Here is a 17,592-nt window from a genome sequence, read left to right on the forward strand (position 1 = left end):
GGCCTAAAAGCAAGACGCTATGTGTGGTGGAAAACTAATACTGCACATCTCCCTGAACACACCATCCCCACGGTTAAACATGGTAGTTGCAGCATAATGTTGTGGAAATGCTTTTCTTCAGCAAGGACATGGGGAGATGGATGGAGCCAAATACAGGGCATTCTTAGAAGAAAGACAAGACTGGGGCAGAGGTTCACCTTCCAGCAGGACAATGACCCTAAACATACAGCCAGATCTACAATGGATTGGTTTAGATTAGAGCAAAGCATATTCATGTGTTAGAATGGCCCAAAGTCCAGACCAAATTCAAATGAGAATTTGTGGCAAGACTTTAAAATTGCTGTACACAGACGCTCTCCATCCAATCCAAAGAAGTTGAGCCATTTTGCAAAGATGAATGGGGTGGGGTGGGGGGGGGGGGGGGGCTGAATACAAATGCACACCACACTTTTCAGATATTTGCAAAAAGTTTTGAAAACCATTTATCATTTTCCTTCCACTTCATGTTAGTCTATAACATAAAATAGCAGCATTTTATTGCCGTTTTGATGAAGCTCAGTCCCATCTTTCTCAAGGATTTTGGCCATATAACAAAGTTGTGATGGTCAACTGTCCACATATATTTGGTCATATAATTTATAGCCAATAAAGAGCAATTAAACTCAAAAAGCTGGCATTAACCAATTGGCACCCAAGGTACAACATATGACGGTCTTGACTTTCCGGGGTTATATCTGAATGATATCCGAGGCTACAGACATAATTCAGATATCGGCATTTTCAGACGGTGATTCCCTGCACCATAAGAATGATCATAGCGACTGTTCCGCCACTTGATCGTTCTTACGGGGGGGGGGGCGTCCCCTCCCGCCGCCCTCCGGTGCTTCTACCGACTCACTACTTCCATCGGTGAGTCAGACACAGGATCCGCCGGCCCCCGGATGGTGATCAGAGATTTCCAGAGGACCAGACGGTCGCCAGAGTCTCTATGATCGTTCGGAGTCCGGGCGCGATGTTTTGACGCCACGCCCGGCCTCTGCATTCAAATAACGGTGCTGCCTTGGCTGGGAAGCCGTGATTGTTTTTTGTTTTTTTTGATTTTAGGCTTCCCAGCCTAGAGGTGAGATGTGGGGTCTTATTGTAAATAGGTCCGAACATGCCATATTCCTATTACAAGGGATGTTTACATTCCTTGTATAGGAATAAAAGTAATAAATTTTTTTTTTTTTTTTTTAAGTGTGAAACGAAAAAAATAAAAGTAAAATTAATGAAAAAAAAAAAAAAAAAAAAAAAAAATTTAAAGTGCCCCTGTCCCCGTGAGCTTGTACGCAGAAGCAAACGCATACGCAAGTCCCGCCCACATATAAACAATACATGTGAGGTATCGCCACGAACGTTAGAGCGAGAGCAATGATTCTAGCCCTAGACCTCCTGTAACTCAAAACATGTAACCAGTAAAAAAATTTAGTGTCGCTTATGGGGATTTTTAAATACCAAAGTTTGGCGCCATTCCACGAGCATGTGCAATTTTGAAGCGTGACATGTTGGGTATCTATTTACTCGGTGTATCTTCCTCTTTCACAATATGCAAAAAAAAATTCTTTTTTTTTTAAAGCATGAAACTGTTTTTTTTCTGAAAAAAAACATGTTCGAAAAATTGCTGCGCAAATACTGTGCGAGATAAAAAGTTGCAACGACCGCCATTGTATTCTCTAGGGTCTTTGCTTAAAAAACATACATAATGTTTGGGGGTTCTATGTAATTTTCTAGCAAAAAAATGATGAATTTTACATGTAGGAGAGAAATGTCAGAATTGGCCTGGATGCGAAGTGGTTAATGGCTAACGCGGTACAAGCCTATTAATGCTATAACAGAAGATACTGCCATGTCAAACTTACTTGCACACAGAAGGCTTTTTATCTTGATGCATTAAGATATAAAAAAAATAAAAAATAAACCCTCCCGACTTTACAACCCCTTTAACCACTTGAGACCCACGCTATAGCCGAATGACGGCTACAGCGCGGATCTCCTTTGCCGGGACTACGTCTATTGATGTCGTCCCGTGCACGAGCGGCCTGCGCGCCCTGTGATCGGCGAGTCTGAGACTCGCCTGATCACCGATCCGAGCAAGGGGTCGATCCCAACCCCTTATCACGTGATCAGCTGTCAGCCAATGACAGCTGATCATGTGATACAACGGACCCGGTAATCGGCTATTATTCCTCCTCACGCTGACAGCGCGAGGAGAAAAAAAAAGAGCCGATCACCGGCGGCCGTGATCGGGACATCAGTCCCGATCACGCCCAGCCCTGCCAGTGCCCACCTGCCCCTTGCCAGTGCCACATCAATAAAAAAATGTGCCCCCCCCCCTGTCAGTGCCACCCAGCAGTGCCCACAGTGCCACCCAGCAGTGCCCACAATCTGCCTCAAAGGTGCTGCACCCCAGTGCCACATATCTGTGCCCATCAGTGTCATCTACCAGTGCCCAGCAGTGCCGCCCATCAGTGGTACCTATCAGTGCCCCTTAGTGCCACCCATCCGTGCCATCTTATCTGTGCCCATCAGTGCCGCCTATCAGTGCCGCCTCATCAGCGCACTTCAATGAAGGAGAAAAATGACCCGTTTGCAAAATTTTATAACAAACTATTAAACATAATTTTTTTATTTATTTTTTTGCATCTTTTTTTGTTTGTTTAGCAAAAAATAAAACTCCCAGCTGTAATTAAATACCACCAAAAGAAAGCTCTATTTGTGGGAAAAAAAATGATAAAAATTTCATTTGGGTACAGTGTTGTATGCCCGCGCAAATGTCATTCAAAGTGCATCAGCGCTGAAAGCTGAAAATTGGTCTGGGCATGAGGGGGGTTTAAGTGCCCAGTAAGCAAGTGGTTAAAGCGACAATTTACCACTACAATACAGGGTACTTTCGCCCCCTTCCTTCCCAGCCCAATTTTCAGCTTTCATCGCTCTCGCACTTTCAATGACAATTGCGCGGTCATGCTACACTGTACCCAAATGAAATTTTTATCATTTTGTTCGCACAAATAGAGCTTAATTTTGGTGGTATACATTCACGACTTTATTTTTTGCGATATAAGCGCAAAAAAAGCGGAAATTTGGAAAAAAACAATATTTTCTTTTTTCTATTTTAAAAGAAATCCAATAAAATCAAATTTTGTCATAAATTTAAGCCAAAATGTATTCTGCTACATGTTTTTGGTAAAAAAAAAATTCCGTTACATGTATAATAATTGGTTTGTGTGATCACAGACATATGTACGCAAATGATCATGTACATATGTATGCAGGTGATCACGTACATATGTGTGCAGATAATCATTGGAACATGTGATTTTAGTGGGACATATGTGGGGGACATGTCTTTTTATTATTTGGGGACATGTGTGTTTTGGGGACATGTATTGTGGCGACATGTGCGTTTACACTGTAGGTTTATACTAGACTGGTGATCAGTTAGTAAAAAGCTGTAAAAACAGCTCATACTCATTGATCACCAGCCGGCTGCAGCGATCTGCTCTCCTCAGCGACAACTTCCGTGTGAGGAGAGGAGGGACGATTGCCTAGCAACCGGCTGTTTGTTTACATCACATGACGGCCATGATTGGACACGGCCGTAATGTGATCAGGAGGGCCAATCACAGAGCCCTCCTGCCAATCTGAGATGCGCCGTGTCCGGGTGACACGAGCACATCGGGATCGCGCCGCTGCGCGGGCACGATCCCCTTTCTTCTGAAGGACGTTCCTGAACGTCCTCTCAGAAGTAAAGAGCTCCCACCCGGCCGTATACGTACATTGGCCGGGTGGGAAGTGGTTAAGGAAAAAAAATATATATTTTTTACTTTTTGCTATAAAAATTATCCCCCAAAAATATATATAAAAAAAAAAAAAACTTTTTCCTCAGTTTAGGCCGATATGTATTCTACATATTTCTTCTACAGATACACTAGGGGGGGGGGGGGGGGGGCAATCAATGGGTTGTGTTCCCTAGTGTGTGTTCCAACTGAAGGGGGGAGGGGACTGTGTAGGGGAGATGACCGATTGCTGTTCATACTCTGTATTAACAGACGATCAGTCACTTCTCCCCTAAGAGTACCGGAAACCGTTTACACACACAGATCCCAGTTCTGTGTGCACCGATCGATTGCGGGAGCCCAGCTTCGATCACTGGGCACTCGCATCAGCCCCATGGGCGAGAGCCCCTAGTGGCCACAGGGCAAAGGGACGTTACATATTTCTGCCGCAGTACAACTGCAGCGGCTGGTCGGCAAGTGGTTAAGCCACAAACTTTATAAACCAGGCGCTATGCACCGCATACTAGCTCATTATGAAATACCTTAGAACGTGGAGTCGACAGCTGATCCTGCTCACCACAGAGGGAGCCGACATTTCCCCTCTGCGTGTCTTCCGGGTTTGTGGCTCTGGTGCTGTGAGTGGCCAGAGCCGTGATGTTGTCACTCCTGCGCATGAGACTTCATCTGCATGCAAAGTCAATAACTCCTAAATAGTACCTTATTATAGGCTTACCTGGAGGTAAAAATATAAAAAGGGGTATACAACCGCTTTAAAGTGATACTAAACCCTTGGCCTTTTTCTGCTAATCCTACTCCTTTAAAAGTAATAGTGTGTTTTCACTTAACTTTTCCTTCATTTTCAAATGTTTCTTTTTTGGGGTCCATTTTCCACACTTCCTGTTCTCCCAGACAGTTGCCCTATCAGCAGAGTCATTCTGAAGGGGGTGTCCTGTGCGTGCGCACTCCCTCCACTGGAACTACATCCCTGTGGGGAAACTGTCTGTGCTCACGGGCACGGGAGCCGCGGGCGTGTAAGCGGGCGTGTAAGCCCCGCCTTTCCTCCACCCCATGTTTTTTTAGAAGCAACCATGGCTCTAGTCTGCAATTCATCAGCTGCAGACTTTTAGAGAATGACAGCAGCAAAAAAACAAAAAACACGAACATTTATACAATAAGGCAACAAAAAAAAAAAAAAGGGGAAAAAAAAAAAAAAGCGGCAGTGCGCATGCCGCCAAGCAGAAAGGGAATTGTAGTTCACATATGAGGGAGTGCGCTCCACCACTAGGAAGCTGTGGCAATCTAAAGGTACTATAAAGGAGGAAGTTCATAAAATAGGTATATAGAAAACAGGGGAAAAAAATAATTTTGGTGGAAAAATAAAAAAAAATATCGGATGCCCAATGTTTGCAGCATACATCTCAGATATATGTAAAAAATATGTACTTATACAAATCGTTTTAACCCTTACACAATCAGATTACGGTTAGCAAACGCTTGGGCTAATGTAGCAACCAGTCATCAACTATCTGAATTTGTATAAACATAATTATCAACAAGCTTGGTAATCCTAAAAGGAGACAACACCCAAAGCACAGACTGCTAATAACCCCCTGTTGTCTGTTTATCTGCATTACGAACTTGTCAGCTTTTCTGCAGCAATTTGCAGGTAAAATAGGATTGCCATTCAGCGTTTGCACAGCGTAGGTAATGAACAGCAACAAACAAGAAGCTGAGAAACGCATCGCTTTTTACTAGTTAATCCAAATCAGTGATGATTACTTAATTAACAGAAACCTTCACAAAATAAACGTGCGCTCTCACCTTAAAGTCATGCATCATGCAGACAAATGCATCACATAGCAAGGCTAGATTCACACTTTGCATTGTGAAAGCCGTTGTGCATTTTATCAACACGGGTTACAGCATGCCTCTTGCACACTGATGCACGTTTCTAACGCAAATCAATGTGCTCCATTTCCATGCAGGGGATTTGCATGTGCTTGCCTAAAAAATGAAATGGAAAGATATTCTGTCTGCTGCTCATACCTCATTAAAATGCTCTCAAACACATTAAAAAGTGAAACTAAATCAGCGAGAGAAACAGAAGCCACATTTATAATAAATATAACAGATACTGTGGTACTTCTTAGGACTTTTACTTTTTACAAGTTTAAACTGTCACTATGGGAAAAAATATATATAAAAGAGGGAGGAAAAAGGAAATTTAGATAAAAGGGCAGCTAGTTCACTTTCACAGGAAAAAAAAACAAAAAAGCAACGCAAAGAGCTGTAATTTTCTGTAAAATTCAATGCATAATGGCAAACTGGAAATGTTCTGTATAGCACCAGTGTACAGAAGGGCTCATAAATATTAACTTCTGCTTGTGTGATTGGCTCACCAATTTTTTCAGAACTCTGCACTAAGATGCAAGTTTTTAGACCATGCAACAAAAAATATTATTTTTGATGAATAATGCTTCCCAAGGGAGGCAGACACTACACCTTTTCCCATCAAAACACCACCAGGTGATTGGATTCTGAATAGGAGTGACCAGCTCATTATAGTCTGCAAAGGACATGGCCAACCAAAACAGCTACATCTGGAGCAGGTAGGAATCCACAAATATGAAAAAAAAAAAAAGTTCTTAAAATTCTTGCAACGTACATTGATTACCCAGATATTATTCCCCCCCACAAGCAAACGTGATGTTAATCTGAATCTTGCCCAAAAAACAAAAACAAAACCCATTTAAAATGAAAATGTACAAAGTTTATTTAAAACAAAATGCAGATAATGGCTTTGTTTATTGATACTGAATGTCTGACTTTGACCATAAGGGCCGGTTCACACAGGGGGCGACACGACTTGCCGTGCCGCGATCTGACAAGTCGCCCCCATTCTGTACAATGGAACCGTTCTAAGAGGAGCGAGTCGAGTCGCTCCGTCTTAGAAAAAAGGTTCCTGTACTACTTTTGGGCGACCTCGAGGCGACTTGCATTGACTTCTATACAGAAGTCATTTGCAAGTCGCCGCTGAGGTCGCGGCGAGGCAAGTCGTGTCGCCTCGCATCGCCCCCAGTGTGAACCGGCCCTCACTGTGACTGGTTCCAGAAGCTTTGGGGACAATCTGTGTCCCATTGCTCCCAGCTGTCTTCAACCCAATCCACAGAGACCTTCTCAACGCTTTATTTTTTCTTTGCTTTGGCTGGTTTGGCAAAAAGAGCCGGGTCTATCTGATCTTTGGAAAGGCCACGCACAGAGAAGAGTCTGGCTGCACGCTCTTGTAAAGTCCCGCCACACTTCAGACCCAGCGCTATCAGTTCCATCTTCAACTTGTCAAGACCCAGGGCCTCCAGTTGCACAGCAGAGGAGAATGACATGAGGTCAAATGGAGCAGAGTCCTGCAGGAAAAAAAAGAGGAAATATTAACATTAACATGTTCTCTATCTCCATAAAGTAGACCTGTCAGGCTAGAATTATTGCTGTTTCTGTTTGATTTATAGACTCCCTAAGGTGGAGTAAACGCAGTGAAACCCAAGAGCTGAGCATGCACTGCTGAGCACCTCTCTTTAGTTTTCTGACACTTTCCAGCCTTCCCATAATTCAAGATTCAATGCTCTAGAGAAGAGGGGCAAGTTACTCCAGAGAGAATATTTAGGAGGAAGACTTATTAAAAAGATCCTGTAAAGTCTGAACATAGGCGCATGCTTATTACCTGGGCAGGCTCTGATGCTACCATCCAGCTTCACTTTGGGTTACTGACTTGGAACAAGCATGAAGGACATGAGTCATGTTTGCTGTGTGCTTATTCCAGGACGCTACTGTGAAGATTTTTTATTGTATAGTACTGACCCTGTGTGATATTGTAAAATTACTTGGAACTATCACCTGTGAAACAACATTGTAAATACTTGGTTTTCCTGCTGCATGCGCTGCTGAACACCTCTCCGTTTGTGATAAATGACCCATAAACATCAGTTTGGAAAGCAACACTTCTGGGCTGTTATTCTCCTGGGTCCCTCCCACAGCTCTTACTGGTTCTTCCTGAGGACCTTCATTTTATTTACCATCTCCTGCAAGCCAAAAGTGTCCCCAAAAGCCAGCATGTTCAGGTTACTCTCCTTTTCATGTCACATCTTAGTAGTGACTAATTTATCCCACAATGCAATACAAACAAAATCTTCAGAAGTGTCCTCTCTACATTATGAATTATAGCAGGAAATGTATCTAAGTAGTCACTTTTATATCTTCCTGATAAAAGGTACATGCCCAAGTCTAAAGCTGAACTCTAGCTTTTAATACACTTTTCATAGATTGTTAGGGCCAAGCTGGCCCAAACAACGTATGTACTTTACTAACAAGTGAGGCCACTATAACCTGTATGTAGCAGAGGCTACACAACATACAGCACTGTGTTCTGGGTTGGAGTTCAGCTTTAACCACTTGCCGACCAGCTGCCACAGTTTTACTGCGGCAGAATGGCACAGCTGGGCAAAACGATAATTGCTAGAGACACACCAAGAACCAGAATGTGTGTGTAAACACACAGATCCTGGTTCTCTGAGGGGAGAAGAGACTAACAGCAATCTGCCATCTCCCCTAGACAGTCCCATCTTCAGTTAAAACACAGAGGGAACACAGTGAAAGGGTTGTAAAGAGAATTTTTTTTTTTTTTTTTTTTAATAACAAACATGTTATACTTACCTCCACTGTGCAGCTCGTTTTGCACAGAGTGGCCCCCGAACCTGCTCTTCTGGGGTCCCTCGGCGGCTGTCTCCGCTTCCTCCCTCAGATGCTTCTCACGTTCATGCGAGCTCCCTCGCATGGTGAGAAACATCTTCGGGCGTGCTCCCGTGATACAGCCGGCGGCTATAGCCGCTCGCTGTATCACACGGCCCGCCCCCGGCGCTCCGCGTCAGTGGATGTGATTGACAGCAGCACGAGCCAATGGCTGCGCTGCTTTCCATCCATCCACTCCAGCCAATCAGTGGCCAGGCTGAATGGTGGAAAGGACGGCGGGGGCGAGCGTGGGACTTTCGAGGGGTGAGGCAAGTAAAACGGGGGGGGGGGGGCTGGGGGCGCAGGCACTGTCAGATGTTTTTTCATCTTAATGCATAGAATGCATTAAGGTGAAAAAACATTTACCTTTACAACCCCTTTAACCCCTTGATCTCCCCCTAGAGGTGAGATGTGGGGTCTTATTGACCCCATATCTCACTGCAAAAAGGACCTGTCATGCCATATTCCTATTACAAGTGATGTTTACATTCGTTGTAATAGGAATAAAAGTGATCAAAAAAATTATTTTTTATTTTTTTCCCCAAAAAGTCAAACTAAAGTAAAATGAATAAAAAAATAAATAAAAATAAAGCGCCCCTGTCCCCATGTGCTCGCACGCAGAAGCGAACGCATACGCAAGTCCCACCCACATATGAAAACGGTATTCAAACCACACATGTGAGGCATCGCTGCGAACGTTAGAGCGAGAGCAATAATTCTAGCCCTAGACCTCCTCTGTAACTTAAAACATGTAACCAGTAAAAAAAATTTAAAGCGTTGCCTATGGAGATTTTTAAGTAGCGACGTTTGGCGCCATTCCACGAGCGTGTGCAATTTTGAAGAGTGACATGTTAGGTATCTATTTACTCAGTGTAACTTCATCTTTCACATTATGCAAAAATTGGGCTAACTTTACTGTTTTTTTTCTTTTTTTTTTTTTTTTAAGCACAAAACTGTTTTTTTTCCAAAAAAAACACGTTTGAAAAATTGATGCGCAAATACCGTGCGAAATAAAAAAGTTGCAACGACCACCATTGTATTCTCCGGTGTTTTCTAAAAAAAAAAAAAACATATATAATGTTTTGGGGTTCCATGTAATTTTCTAGCCGATGATGGGCCTCTGTATGTGGCCACGCTGTGTAAAAGTCTCACACGTGGTATTGTCATACTCGGGAGTAATAGTAGAATATGTTTTGGGGTGTAATTTGTGGTATGCATATATGCTGTGTGTGAGAAATAAACTGATATGACAATTTTGTGAAAAAACAATAAAAAATTTTTGATTTTGCAAAGAATTGTGGGGAAAAATTACAACTTCAAAAAACTCATCATGCCTCTTACTAAATACCTTGGAATGTCTACTTTCCAAAAAGGGGTAATTTGGGGGGTATTTGTACATTTATGGCATGTTAGGGTCTTAAGAATTGAAATAGGCCGTCAGTACTTTAGGCGTGATCAATTTTCAGATATTGGCACCATAGCTTGTGGACTCTATAACTTTCACAAAGACCAAATAATATCCACCAATTTGTACTTATTTTTACCAAAGATATGTAGTGGTGTAAATTTTGGCCAAAATTTATGAAGAAAAATTACTAATCCGCTAAATTTTATAACAGAAACAAAGAAAAATTCTTTTTTTTTTTTTTTTTTTTTTACAGAATTTTCGTTTTTTTTCTTTTATAGCACAAAAAATAAAAAACCCAGCGGTGATTAAATACCACCAAAAGAAACCTCTATTTGTGTGAAAAAAATAGACAAAAATTTCATATGGGTACCATGTTGCATGACTCAGTAATTGTCATTCAAAATGTGAGCGCACCGAAAGCTGAAAATTGGTCTGGTTATTAAGGGTGTTTAAGTGCCCAGTGGTCAAGTGGTTAAACAAAAAAACAAATGGGGATATTTATTATACCAAAAAGTACAAAATATTGTGTTTTTTTCAAAATTGTCACTTGTTTATAGCACAAAAAATAAAAACCACAGAGACAAATACCCGCAAAAGAAAGCTCGAATTGTGGGGGGGAAAAAAAAGGACGTAACTTTTGTTTGGGTGCAGCGCCGCACGAGCCTGCACTTGTCAGTTAAAGAGACAGTGCAGAATTGAAAAAAAATGGCCTGGTCATTCAGCAGCCAAATCTTCCGGGGTTGAAGCGGTTAATAAAGTTTTCTCCAATAGTCATGCAGATGGCAGGTTCACTTTAAAAAAAAAAAAACTCTAGGCATTTAAAAATGTAATACTTTTGCTGGGAAGGGATTAATACTTTACCACTTTGTTTTTCACTAACAGTGTTGAAGAAAAACCTCTAGCACTATAAAGGGGTTTACTTACCATGCCAGGCTCTTTTGGTGGGTCAGGGATGAAGGTTGGTTTCTCAGATTCTGGTATAGCCTCTGAATGTTCTGCCTGGCCAGAACCAGAGACCGACTGCCCTTTATCTATGGCCTCCTCAGAAAGTTCTATCTGACCAGGGTCAGAGACTGGCTTTCCTTTGTCTGCAGCCTCATCATCGACAACTTCTGTCTGGCCAGAATCAGAAACAAATTGTTCATGGCCTGTGGACTCTTCGTCAGGGTTGATGTGGTTACTGGGCTCTGGACTGTGTGTGGTTATCGAGGTGGATGAGGAACACTCTGCCTGTTCATCAGAATCGCTCTCAGAGCTGTGCAGTCTCTGCTCTCCACTTTGACAAGATGCCGATGTGCTGGGAGATTCTGAGTCACTGTCAGAACTCGACACTTCCATCCCTTCCACTCCGGTCCTGAAATCAAAACAAAAACGTTATACATCATACACCACAGAAGATGCCAAGAAGACAAAGCTTTATATAGAAGATGCAGCCTTTAGGAATTTAATTCTTCACTAAAAAAGATGTAAAATATGACACATTTACTGTCAGTGTGTTGAAGTTTTCACCAGCTGGAATGTTACTCACACCCCGAGTTATACACAGCAGGCAATTTACATGATGATTTGTTACAATTTTGTGCAGACACCAGCTCCCTCCAGTGGCTGCATCTGTGTTCTTGCACAAACCTGGATTTTGCTACTTCCAGCTATAGGTTCTGGCCCCGTTTCCACCCACTTTGCAATTATGGGAGTGCTTTCTTCTCTTGTTGCGTTTTAATGTACATTATAAAAATATCCAAATCACGGGTAAAGCGAGATTCACTTGAGTGAGGTAGATGTGCACATCCAGGATTCAAACCAGATTTCACTAGTGGAATCACAAATTAAAAAAAAAAAAAAAAAAAAAAGTGTGACCCCGTGCCATGGAGGTCCTTATTCACACAGTGCCAAAATTATCCTCAACTCCAGTTTTGTTGTCGCCCTATCAAAAAAGCCTCCACTCAAGACTAAAATTTTGTTTGTGCCTTGAAAAAGTATTCATACCCCTTGAAATTGTCATGTTACAACCAAAAACAAACATATAGGGATTTTTATGTGATATACCAATACAGTGGCACATAATTGTGGAAGTAAAACTGATTTACAACATTTTTTTTTTTACAAATACCTGAAAAAGGTGGTGTGCATTTGTATTCAGCCCCTTTTACTCTGATACCCTAACTAAAATCTGCTGGAACAAATTGCCTTCATAAGTTACCCAATTAGTAAATAGAATCCACATGTTTGTAATTTAATGATCTCAGTATAAATACTAGGGATGCACCGAAATTTCGGCCGCCGAAACATATCGGCCGAAAATGGTGTTTTCGGCAAATTGCCGAAAGGAAAATCTTGCCGATAATAGGGCCGATAATGAAGGCGGGGCCTTGTGGGGCTCTGCCCCCTGGTGCCGCCCATTGCACGGGTGTTTTCCTGGCTCGTCCCCAGTCCTCCCTCCTCCCTCCTCCTTTCCTCCTGCCCGACAGTTCGGTGATCTCAGTGTGTCACGGAGCTGTACATTGAATTGCCTGGGTGGCTGCAGTAACAATGTCCCGCCTCCTGTGACAGACGGTACACTGATCCAATGGCGGGACATTTAATCAGCGTGACATGATTACAGGAGGCAGGACATTGTTACTGCAGCCGCCCAGGCAATTCAATGCACAGCTCCGTGACACACGGAGATCCCTGCTCTGATGCGGGCATGGGTAAGTGGAGATGCATGTGTTACATTGGATCCTTAATACATATTTGGTGGCAGTGTGCCGTAATCATCCCTTTTTAGGACAAAGTAACAGAACTAATCAAATTGATTACAGAGACCACATTGGTACTTGATGCAACATGCTGCTTACTGCATATATCAAACTGGCCCAATAAAAATAAAAGTTCAAGTCTGAAGCTATCTACCTCTGGCCACTTGTGTGAATGTAGCCATGCTATATAAACCAGGTCACAGGACAAAGGCTGTACTCCCTTTATTGGCCATATAAAAAATAAATAATAATCTTGATTTTGACCCAGCTAGGTTTTATCGCCATGTGATAGAATGGGGAAGGGTTAAGTTATTGCTAGTAGAGGTAACGATATGAGCATTCCCAATAGAAGTCTGTTGGAACGGAACCAGGTAGCTTGCTTGGGGCCAGTTCACACCAGATGCAGTTCCGTGTGCTTTTCTTTTTTGCACAAAATGCATGCGCAGTGTTTTCCATGTATTCCAATGGCTCTAGTTCACACCATGCAGTCAGTTTCCGCAACGGAAACTGACTGCATGGTGTGAACTAAAGCCATTGGAATACAAGGAAAACACTGTGCATGTATTTTTTATCCGGCAGGCTGCATCTGAGGGGAACTGGTGAGGCTGCTTTGATCTCCTGTACCATGCCCGCAGTCTCTGACCATCTCCTGTAATATGTCCCCAGTCTCTGACCATCTCCTGTAATATGTCCCCAGTCTCTGACCATCTCCTGTAATATGTCCCCAGTCTCTGACCATCTCCTGTAATATGTCCCCAGTCTCTGACCATCTCCTGTAATATGTCCCCAGTCTCTGACCATCTCCTGTAATATGTCCCCAGTCTCTGACCATCTCCTGTAATATGTCCCCAGTCTCTGACCATCTCCTGTAATATGTCCCCAGTCTCTGACCATCTCCTGTAATATGTCCCCAGTCTCTGACCATCTCCTGTAATATGTCCCCAGTCTCTGACCATCTCCTGTAATATGTCCCCAGTCTCTGACCATCTCCTGTAATATGTCCCCAGTCTCTGACCATCTCCTGTAATATGTCCCCAGTCTCTGACCATCTCCTGTAATATGTCCCCAGTCTCTGACCATCTCCTGTAATATGTCCCCAGTCTCTGACCATCTCCTGTAATATGTCCCCAGTCTCTGACCATCTCCTGTAATATGTCCCCAGTCTCTGACCATCTCCTGTAATATGTCCCCAGTCTCTGACCATCTGCTGTATGAAAATATTTTTTTTAAAAAACAGTCATTTTCTGTATCGGTGCCGTTTCGGTATCGGTTTTCGACCTAGTGTATTTTTCATTTTGTTAGAGAACCATAGTAAACAATCAGCATCATGAAGGCCAAGGAACACACCAGACAGGTCTGATATATAGGTCCCAGATGCCATCTGACTAGAGATTATCTCTGGCTGGCGGCACCCTCCCCTCATCATTTGCCACACGACGTTACGCTGGTGGGCGGTTCTGCAGTGGCCTATACCTGGGCGTGCCCCTGGGCGGGTTTGTTACTCGAGGCTCACCATCTATGTCACTTCAATGCACATGGAATACTCTCCTCTCTAGCTGGTCACTTTGTTCTATTGAGGTAAACTCGTTTTCCTCCCTTCAGCTCACTACGCCCCTCACTCTCACTTTTTAGGTATCCACTGCGGACCCCCCCCACTTCGTTTCACTGATGTCAGTTTATCACATTTCCTGGCACCTTTTTGGTTTTCAGCTTTCTTTCCCAGCATCCTTTTTCACAGGGTTGCCCTGGTTCCCATGCCCGCCTGGTGGTTGCCCGTGTGGGTCTTCCCGCCATGGCTCCCGGTTGGAGATGTCTCCGGATGCCTGTCCATTACATCGCCAACACATTTACCATAATTAGCAAGTATGCATTACGGTGCAGGGGGTTGTACATTTCACCCCCTCCTATACCCTTACTAATGATTTACATAATATGTTTATTCCAGATAAATCACGTGCATGCTACCGATGAGTGGCGTGAAAGCCACGAAATGTGTCGAGCTATCCAATGCCGTGTACCTCAACCTTTATACATTTTTATCCAATATCATGTAACCGCAATCTACACAGGTTTAGCGAGGCCTTAGGTCTTGCAGATACTATTTTCAGTATTACTGTATTTAACCCCCATTTTCTGGCGACTATTGGAATTTATTATACGTTTGATCACATGAATTCTTTATTATCTTTACTATTATTATCATTAATGATCTTATCCATATTTATTATTTATGGCAATGGTTATATTGTGCGACTGCACGTTATGTTTTTGGCAATGGTTACATTGTAGGATTTTAGGTCATTCTGTTTATTGTGAGTATCATGTTTATTGCTTTTCTTGATATCAATTTTGTTTCTATATTTTATCAAAATAAATTCCCAGTGTTCACCCATTTACCCATTTGCAACCATGTTCTTCATATAAAGTCCCACCCTCTGTGCTCTCTTCTTTTGATTCAAACAAGGGATGGAAATACATGATCTTACTAGGTTTTGGCTTCCTCAAAGTCCCTAACACTTTGTTTTTTCAGGTCTGACATGAAGTTGTAGAGTTAAAGCAGGGTTAGATTAAATAATAATAATAATAATAATAATAATAATAATAATAATAATAATAATAATAATAATAATAATATCCCAAGTTTTAAATATCTCATGGAGCACTGTTCAATTTATCATCCGAAAAAATGGAAAGAGTATGGCACAACTGCAAATCTACCAAGACATGGCCGTCCACCTAAACTGACAGGCCGGGCAAGGAGAGCATTAATCAGAGATGCAGCCAAGAGGCCCATGGTATTTCAGCCCCACATCCAATCACTTTCCAAAGCTTGCCACCTCAACCTCTGAAACATCTCTAAACTATGTCCCTTTCTAACCAATGAAACCACAAAGCTCCTGGTTATCTCTCGCCTTGACTACTGCAACTCCCTCCTCAATGGCTCACCTTTATATAGACCATATCCCCTTCCGTCCATCATGAATGCTGCTGTCAGACTCATACACCTTACAAACCGCACAGTGTCTGCTACCCCTCTCTGCCAATCCCTCCACTGGCTGCCACTAGCCCAACGAATTAAATTCAAAATACTAACACTTACTTACAAAGCCATCTACAACTCTGCCCCCAGCTACATCACTAGCCTAGTCTCAAAATGCCAACCGAATTGCCCACTTCTTTCCTCCCAAGACCTCCTGCTCTCTAGCTCCCTCATCACCTCCTGCCATATCCGCCTCCAGGACTTCTCTCAAGCCTCACCCATCCTCGAACTCACTACCCCAAGCTGTCAGAATGTCTCCAAATGTATCCACTTTTAGGCGATCCCTGAAAACTTTCCTCTTCAGAGAAGCCTATCCTGCCTCCATCTAACAACTGCACTATTTTCTCCATTAGCTCATCCCCCACAGCTATTACCCTTTTGTATAACTTGACCCTCCCTCCTAGATTGTAAGCTCTAACGAGCAGGGCCCTCCGATTCCCCCTGTCTTGAATTGTATCGTAATGTCTACCCTAATGTTGTAAAGCGCTGCGTAAACTGTCGGCGCTATATAAATCCTGTATTATAATAATAATAATAATAATAGTTGAAAGAAAATGTTGACTTTGCATGCTGCAGCATTAACTGAACCCTTAACAGATAAAGATAACTGATATGGGGGGGGGGGGGGGGGGTGTTCCAACCAGTAGTGCCCAATGTTGGTATGGTAGCTGGATAGGGGAAGCTCCTGCCCGTTCTGCCCATGAGGTGGCCATCGCCCTTGTAGAGTGGGCTTTTAAAATTAGAAGTAGGTGGTAGCAGATGTTAAATAAGCTTCAGAGATCGCCAGCTTTAGCCACTGTGCAGTTCTGTTTTTCGAAGCACTTACCTTTGTTAGGCACAGAAAACCAAAGGAAAAGACTAGAGGAAGATCACCAATCCTTAGTACGTTCTATGTAAGCAATTAGGCACCTTTTGGACATCAACTTTGTTGAACTCTACTTCTTTATCATGTCTGAGCCCATTACAAAAAGACAATGATAATTTCTTCTGAATGGAAGTCCGTGGTCACTGCAGGCAGGAAAGCGGGATCCAAGATTAGGACTATTTTGTCAGGCAAGATGATACAATAGGGCTCTGAAATTGAGAGGACTTGGAGCTCACCAATTCTAGCTGAAACTATAGATACTAGGAGCGCCATTTTCACAGTTGATAGCCTGGTAGAAGACTCTTCGAAAAGGTTCTTTACAGAAGCTTTTTAGAACAAGCAAGAGATCCCAGGAAGGAATTCTGGGATTTTTGGCTTAGCTTTGCGACCTATAGCCATAAAAAAAAAAAAAAAACGTTTAAATTAAGTGTTCTGTCAGGCGCATCTCCAAAGAATTTGAAAGGGCCGCTACAAGCACTTTTAAAAAGGTGCTAGGGACCAGATTGAGGTCTGACCCTGCTTTCTGGAAGTCCAGTACTGACGGAATAATGGGACCAGCTATTCTATCATCTGTACGCTAACTAAAGAATCTTTTCCACACTTTGTTGTAAATAACGTTAGTTGAATCTTTCCTACTGCTGAGAATTGTTTCAATTACTTTGAGATAATCCTTTTTGTTTGAGCAATACCCTTTCAGAAGCCATGCCGTCAGTGAAAACTGCTCCACAGCTGGATGTGTTAACGCTCCTTGATGGATGAGATCTGTGGGGCGAGGAAGCTTCCAGGGATCTGCTACACTGAGCAACCTGGTGAACCATGCCCTCCTGGGCCAGAAGGGGACAAGGATCCCCTTCGCTGCTGAAAATGATATCTTCCGAATTACTTTTGGTATTAATGAAAATGGAGGGAAGGCATAAACCCCCCCCCCCCCCCCCCCTCAGATTAAG

At 42.8% G+C, this 17,592-nt stretch overlaps 1 protein-coding gene across 1 annotated transcript in view; it reads right to left on the bottom strand.

The window, feature by feature from the left end:
• Positions 1-6,563: 6,563 nt before the first annotated feature.
• SDE2 (spliceosome associated SDE2) overlaps positions 6,564-17,592 on the bottom strand; it is a 34,899-nt gene continuing 23,870 nt past the window's right edge. The window contains exons 6-7 of the mRNA XM_077485850.1: positions 10,927-11,356; positions 6,564-7,216 (exon numbers count right to left, since the gene is read on the bottom strand). Of these exons, the coding sequence (XP_077341976.1) occupies positions 7,001-7,216; positions 10,927-11,356 (646 nt within the window). The 3' untranslated portion in view covers positions 6,564-7,000. The remainder of the gene's footprint in view (positions 7,217-10,926; positions 11,357-17,592) is intronic.

Source organism: Lithobates pipiens, unplaced genomic scaffold, assembly GCF_037356315.1.
Source record: "Lithobates pipiens isolate NorthernLeopardFrog02 unplaced genomic scaffold, aLitPip1_a1.2 Scaffold_18, whole genome shotgun sequence".
NCBI classification, from domain to species: domain Eukaryota; kingdom Metazoa; phylum Chordata; class Amphibia; order Anura; family Ranidae; genus Lithobates; species Lithobates pipiens.